The sequence below is a fragment of the Echeneis naucrates genome, chromosome 7, assembly GCF_900963305.1.
Source record: "Echeneis naucrates chromosome 7, fEcheNa1.1, whole genome shotgun sequence".
NCBI classification, from domain to species: Eukaryota; Metazoa; Chordata; class Actinopteri; order Carangiformes; family Echeneidae; genus Echeneis; species Echeneis naucrates.
Window position 1 is genome coordinate 2444928 of NC_042517.1, and position 7444 is coordinate 2452371.

The 7444-nt window shown below is 46.0% G+C and overlaps 1 protein-coding gene across 1 annotated transcript; it reads right to left on the bottom strand.

Moving 5' to 3' along the window:
- Positions 1–1843: 1843 nt before the first annotated feature.
- kcng1 (potassium voltage-gated channel, subfamily G, member 1) lies at positions 1844–5124 on the bottom strand. The gene is made up of 2 exons (XM_029507140.1): positions 4345–5124; positions 1844–2623 (listed from the first exon to the last, which is right to left on the bottom strand). The coding sequence occupies exons 1-2, from the start codon at positions 5122–5124 to the stop codon at positions 1844–1846; spliced, it is 1560 nt and encodes a 519-aa protein (XP_029363000.1).
- Positions 5125–7444: the final 2320 nt, after the last annotated feature.

The following is a 7444-nucleotide window of genomic DNA, read 5'->3' on the forward strand; positions in this document are numbered from 1 at the left end:
CTGGTCTCCATATATCATGTTTTGTGACTGACTCCTGCTGGATAGGAAGTAAAAAACAAAAGCAGACATTCAGACTGCAGTTTTCTGCCTCTCCCCTAAAGGGGAGCTGTGTGGATTATTAACCAGCTGTTTTAGCACAATATCAACACACATTTTATTATTTTGTGTTTGTAAACCTTTCTTCATTATGTCTGTCATGCTGGGAAGTGAACACTCTGCAGTGTAAAGGTGAGGCAGCATGTCTTTGTGTGTCTTTTTGTGTGAATGATGCATGTAATTGAATTTCCCTCAGGACAAATAAAGTGTAGATCTTTGATATTTATAATTTTTATAATAAAAATAAATAAATAAATAAATAAATATAATATTGCACCTGCATATGAACGGTGGTTAGTGATGTTGCCCCCCCCCGACAACAAGGTCGTGGGTTCTATTCCCAGTTTGGGCACCTGAACATGTCTCGGTTAATTGGTGATATGATGTAAATGAAACGCAACGAGAAGGTCGCGGTTCAATTCCCTGTTTGGGTCTATGTAAAGTAAAGGGAACCCCCCCCAAGAGACTAGACAAGACATTACTAGGCCGGGCCAGAGACTAGACCGGACCCCTCCGGTTCTTGTAGGGCCTCTTTAACAGAATCACATCATATCATATTGTATAATGACAATAAAACTACTTTCATTTTTTTTCTGTACTTTTACTGAAGTAGGAAAGTTGTGTACTCTGCTATTTACTAAAGAAACACAAACACAGTACACACCAACATCACTGATGGTAAAAATGTAGTTCACGTAGGAACTGAGTAAAATCTAAAATGTCACTTTGTTTGTTTGGATTTAAGGAAACAGGACAAAAATAATTTCTTATAAAGCACCAGACAATATTTTCTCGGCCAGATGGCTTTAGTTCCTTTCCTTGTATAAACACTTCAGGGGGGAGAAACTGTGTGCTGTTGTGTTGTGTTTTGCTTATATGTTGTATTGTTTTCTTTCCGGTTGTGTGTGATGAAGGTCGTGCTGTTAAAATCAGAGGCATCAGTGAAACAGAAGACACATTTCAGTTTAAATCACCTTTAAAGAGAGAAATAAATTATAAACAGCTACGCACAGCGACTGCAGAAATTGCAAGCACAATAACGCAAAATATTCAAAAGTATTTTAAAAACTCTAAACGGAGCCACCTCAGAGACGGAGAAGGACAGTTAGCACGTCATAATTAACATCTGGAGCCTGACGGTGTCAGAGTGGGGGGGGCTAGAAAGAGCTTCCAGAGTTATATTCAGAGAAAATCATCGGTGAACTGAAGGTTACAGTTTAGCTTAGACAGAATTTCCATTTAACCTTCGTGACACAACAGAAGCGGAGAGCATCTTCCTTTAATCACAACATCTAATCAGTAACAGCTTTGTCGTCGTGTTCGTGATCTGCAGTGATTTCTGATGTCACTTCACACATTTCACATCACATATATCTGAATATACGGGTACGATTACAGGGATCGTTTTCTTAATGAGGTATGGGTATTATGGGTATTGTAGTTGTGATTAGCTTATATTTGGCATTCTGTGACTATATGATGCTTTTTGTTTTTGTTATTTTTGCTCATGTGCGTCTTCTCATCCTCTGTGGATTCTTCTTGTTGAGTCTGAGGTTCACTGCTACACAGCAAGGCTGCATTTGTGGGAAGAGTTAAATAAAAATCCCTTTTTTCCTCCTGTAGTTTCTTCACAGAGATGCTCCTCTCCATCTTTCAGTTCGTCTGAAACTCTCTCTCTGGCTTTTGAACCTCACAGATACTTTGCCCTGTTTTTCTTTGTTGGCTCTCCTCTCCCGTCCAATGGGTCTCAGTCGTCCATGTCTCTGGTGTCAGAGGACCCCAGGGGGAAGAGCATGTCGCTGTCCAGGGAGAGGTTGCTGCCCAGACCGGCCATGCGGCTCCGCAGCAGGAAGTGCGTCCTCCTCTGCAGCAGCCGCTGCTGCTCCTGCTTCAGCTCCACGTAGGAGCGTGAGAAGGTGTGGAAGATGGACGTGACGGGGAAAGCCATGAGGAGGATGCCGCTCAGGATGCTGCTCAGAGCCACCACCTGGCCCGGGATGCTCCTCGGCACCATGTCCCCGTATCCCACCGTTGTCATGGTGATGACCGCCCACCAGTAGGTGGCTGGGATGCTGGTGAACTCCTGCGTGGTGGCCATCTCGTTCTCGATCAAGTACAGCAAGGGGGAGTAGAGGGCGATGGCCACGCACAGGAAGAGGAGGAGCAGTCCGAACTCCCGTGTGCAGCGGCGGGCTGTCAGGCCCAGAGTCTGCAGGCCCAGCGAATGGCGAGCGAGCCGCATCACGTACAGGATGCGAAGGGCTCTGAGGACACGCAGCACCAAGCCCACTTTGTCCAAGTAGCTGCTGCCGGAGCCCAGACGCTTCTCCCCCTTGGAGGTGCTGTCCACCAGCAGGGTGATGTAGTACGGCAGGATGGCCACCACGTCGATCAGGTTCAGGGGCTGCCGGAGGAAGGTCAGCTTGCTGCGATCCTGAATGAAGCGCAGGCTGAACTCCAGGGAGAACCAGGCCACGCACACCGTCTCCACGATGAAGATGTTGTAGCACATCTGGGAGCACGTGCCCTGGTGAGCACAGAAACAGAGCACGTGTGAGCGGTCGCTGCGATCACTAGAGGGAGCCACAGAAACAGGAAATCCACCTCGGCTGCAGAGTCGATCAAAAGATAACTGTGGACATATTAGGAGCTGTGGTGGAAAAATATGCTTTTAACATTTTATATCACACAATAGCTCAGATTCTTGGCTGTGTGCAGACGCTGAATTCAGCTTTCTAAAAGATACTGTTGACTTTTGATTTATTCTAGAAATTGGACCTATAGAGTCTCAATCATGGCACTTATAAAAGTCACTGCTGCTGAATATCTATGAAATCAGCCTTTTGTCTTTCATCACATGTTTTTCTTTTCCCAGAGTCTGGTCATGTCAGAGGGGGGGGGGGTTAGAGTCGCTCAGGGCTGTGAGAGCAGGCCATCCCAGAGAAAAGCATCACTACCTGACACACTCCCCCAGAAGAGCAAAGTGTCCAAGCACATGATAACTCAGGTGAGTCTGTTAACGCAACACTTTGTTGTCTGGCAGGGAGGAATCAGAGCTGCTGAGAGTGAGAGTCTTGGCACTTTTAATTAAACAGCTCAATTCAGTCAGGCAGAGTGTGTCAGGGCAAATTTAATACTGTGGCTTTCTTCCTCTTTTTGTAGTTTACAGATTGTGTGTGTGAGTTTGCGTGTCTTTAAAAAAAACAAAAACAACCACTTTGTAAGAGACGGTGTTGAACTCATTACAACACTGAGGGAGCTGCATGACTAAATGAGACATACAGAGTTGGAACAAAAGGCCCGCTGGACTGAAACTTGAGTCAACAGCTTGAAAAGCCGCTCGCAGTTACTGTCAAACGAAAACAGTTGATATCTTTCGTTTTCCCGTCCACCCACAGCCACTCGTACAGTAACTGTACAAGTGATTTCCTGAAGCTCCCGAGAAAGTAGTCTGTGTGAAAACCGCTGCACCAAATTCTACTCAAACATGGAAAGTAAAAGTGCTTTCCACTCACTCTCAATTTCCACCAAAAAAGGAGATAACATTTTTTAAAAATCTAAATAAAATAAATTAATTAAAAACTTGTTGTAGTGAAATATTACATTTTCCTCTGATTTAACTAAAGAGACCAGAGTGCTGATTGAGGTCAGACATAATAATGAAAGCAGACTGAGACTTCAGATATTTTTTCTAATTATGTAAAACAACTCTCTCTCTGTCAGTCATGACACAATCGCTTTTCTGCAAAACACAGCAATTTTCCTCAATTTGGCTTTTGAATTCAGTTTTAAATTGATATTGATTATTTTTAATGATTGATTATTTTTATTGATTATAAATCAGGTTCATGTTCTGCATTAATAGTGTGAAAGAATTCAAAGTCTCAGTCCACAGAGAAATGCTCAGAAGTGGACCTTAAAATGAGCGTCCACCATCCATCATTCTAATTGCAGTGATTGTTACACACACACACACACACACACACACACAAACCTCAGCCAATCAGAAAAGAGCATTGATTCTCTTCTGATTGGCTCACTGACCTGTCGTTGCTTAGAAAGCCTTAGAGAGCAGATGCAAAACTGCATTAAGATGATTTTTGGTTCGCAAAACCAGAAATGTATGTGTCAACTTTGGGCCCTTTAGATGATCTTCTCTTACATGAGCACATTTCTGTGCATCGTCAGATCTCATCAACTTGGTTTTCCAGGCAGTGACTTTGACTTGTTAAGTGTCTTTGAACTCACCGCCTCCTCCTCCTCCCTCATGGCAGGCATGGTGCTGATGGACAGGTTGACGGCAGTGATGGTGACGAACAGCACCGACAAACAGGCGAAGATCTTCCCAGGGAGGCCCGAGTGAGGCCTCTCCACCATGTCCCTCAGCCTGCTCATGCACCGGCCGACTCTGGACTCGGCCGCAGGCCCGCCGTGGCCGCTCTCTGAGACCAGCAGGTCCTCCAGGAGCTCCTCCTCCTCCGCTCTCTCCATGGCTTCGAACTCCTCCACGCTCTGCAGGAGACGCCGGCGACAGCACCACTCCAGGTTCTCCTCGGGGACCCCCCAGTAGAGCAGCTCCTCCCTGAAGGACAGGGCGCACATCTCCCTGAGGGACCTCAGCTTACCCGCCCGCAGGAAGGTCAGAATGGTCCGGAAGGCACAGGGACTGCGGTCGAAGAAGAACTCGTTGTGTGTGACGTCATAGTCGTCGCAGATGCACATGATCTCGTCGAAGCTGCTGCAGAGGTGCAGCTGGCCCAGACGGGACAGGGGAAAGTCCTCCAAGGTGGTCCAAGGCAGCTGGTAACGCAGGCCGCCCACATTGATGATGGCGTGGTGTCTGCGGGCTCCAGAGAGGCAAGAGTCGTCACGGATGGCGCCGAGCTCAGGAGCGCGCTGGGCCCTCTTGTAGAAAGCCCCCTTTCTGGCCTCCTCCTCTTGTGCGGGGGGCCGGTTGAGGGAGGTGTCGGAGGCACAGCTCAGGGCGCTGTAGTCGTAGTCGGAGCCATCACCCGCCAGCAGGGCCATCTTTACTGGCCCGCTCACATTCCTGAGCTCAATCTGGCACCAGCACGCTGTCGCCTTCAGAGGGGAAAACGCAAAACAAACAGATCAATGTCTTTTATTTTTCACTTTAAAAGGAACAGACTCATTTCTCAGCCACTAAAAACACAGTGGAGTGGGTGATCCTTTCACCCGAGAGAGAGTAATGCTGCTGTGGAGGTACTTATGAATTATTTGCATTTTAATTCTAATGGCCTCTTGTCACTATATGAAAGTCTAACACAATGTAAACAACCCACCCACTGGAGAAATGTAATGAAAGCAGGAGCGCCGCTGGAAATATTCCACCTGACAAGGACACTCCAACAAAGCTTGTACAAAACAAAAGTCAACCTTTTTTCATTCACATCAAAGGTTTCATTTAAAACGTTGAACTCTTTAATGCTAAAAAAAAAAAGGTATTCACACGTGGCCAAGTGAATTGATGGTCAATGCAGTTTTTTTAAAGGTGACAGAGTTGGTTTGACAGTGTTTCCTTACAGCTGCTGTCAATTAGCTTAGCTTAGCATAAGGACTGTAGGGGAACAGCTAGCCCGATGAAAAGACTCCAGGAAATCACTGAACCAGGTTCAAACTAATTCAGCTGGAGCTTTCCTGTTTCTGGCCAGCTGTCACCGTTTGTTTTCAGTTACAGTTGATCATCTGTGGGGCTGCACTGTAGCTCCCAGCGGCGTCGATCTGCTCAGTTTCATGGATCATGAATGTCAAACTCAGGCATCATTGCACCCGTGCTGTTGAAATACCAGCAGCTTTTACTCTTACAACCGTCTCATACTGCAAAACATCTCTCCTAAGTATCAGAGCCGAGAGGCCAACTTTGGAGTCCGCAGAATCTTTTTAAGAATCATCAGTTCTCCAACTCCCCCGATGGCACAAAGAGAAAATTAAATTAAGCTTCTTTTTGAAGCCGTTGTAATGCAAACGCTGTATGAATATGTCATTTATGCACCATTAAACATGGCGACGGAGCTACATACGTTGCACATTAAGGGCTAACAGTTTTTACTCCCCGCAGTGTGCACGAACATCTGTTATCCGCAGCATTCTGGGAATTATAAATAATGGCTGCTGTTAGATAATTCACTGTTCTATATTTAAACAGAGAAAAATCTGTGTGTTTTTCTTTTTTAATGCAATCATTGCGCTCATGTGCTCACGCTTTGACTTGCAGTCACTCTGTCAGACCCCAAAAACAAACACAGACGCTTTGTTCTCAGCAATCAGCATCTTTTTCAAGCAAAACTGTCAGCAGAGAACAATATCAAAAAAAGAAATGTTTACTGTACGTCACCAGTGCAGCGAGGACCTCGTGGCCTGTGTTCAAACTAATTTAATCAATTACAGTCATTTAGGGGGAGGCAGGTTAGACAGTCGGGAATTAAGATGTCAGTGTCAGGATTTGCTGCAGCACCATTTCTGGGTCAGGAAGGAGGCCTCGGCTTCTAAAACGGGGATGTGAATGTGTCGCTGAATGGTTATTAGGCACCTGCGCTGTCAGCCTCTGTGAGCTGCTGATTACAGTCAGCAGCATCCAGCGCCCATGAAATTAGAGCAAACTCACCCTGAGCTCGTCTCTCCGACACTCGACATGGCTGCATTCACAATTGTCGAATCGTAGTGACCGACAGAAAGAAGAATTAAAAGGTCTTCAGGCTTCTTTCTATATACTGAAAGTCCAAACTCCAAACCAACACATGGCACATTTAACAGAACCACAACACGAGAATGAAAATTATTTCTAAAAAAAATATTGTCCAATTGCTCCTTTCTGCTGCTATGAATCCATGAACTCTCACACTCCCGCCCTCCCAAGCGGCGGAGGTAATCGATACGCCTACAATGCATCACCAGTGTGGACGTGCACAGGCCTACACCACTCTCCTACCAGATTAAATCACACTTAACCCCCTTGAGGCTGTTGGATTCCCTCACTTTGCCTTTAAACCGATTTTTTTTTTTTTTACACTCTTGTTGTGTTTTGTTTTGTTTTTTTTTTTTCCTCCTCTCTGATCTGTTATTCCTCAGATGCCTCCTCTGAGGGACGGACTCTATCTTGGAAGGAGAGATGAAACACTACAAAGACAGCGGAGCCTGTTCTCCCCACCAGATCGGCTGAGGTCTGGCCTCTCTCTGTGCCAGCGTTATCGCAGCTAAGCTACGGGGCATGTTCTCCAGATTGCCTGGTGAGTCACCGGGTTGTGAATCTGACTGCATTGTGCACGCCTTCCCCCACTGCGCCCTCTTCAACAGTCTTCGGAGAGCTTCAGTAGCACCAGTATCGATC

Coding starts and splice junctions, on each gene's coding strand:
- kcng1 (XM_029507140.1), bottom strand. CDS start 5,124: ATGGCCCTGCTGGCGGGTGATGGCTCCGACTACGACTACAGCGCCCTG. Junction 2,624..4,344: donor TGAGGGAGGAGGAGGAGGCG/GTGAGTTCAAAG, acceptor TGTGCTCACCAG/GGCACGTGCTCCCAGATGTG.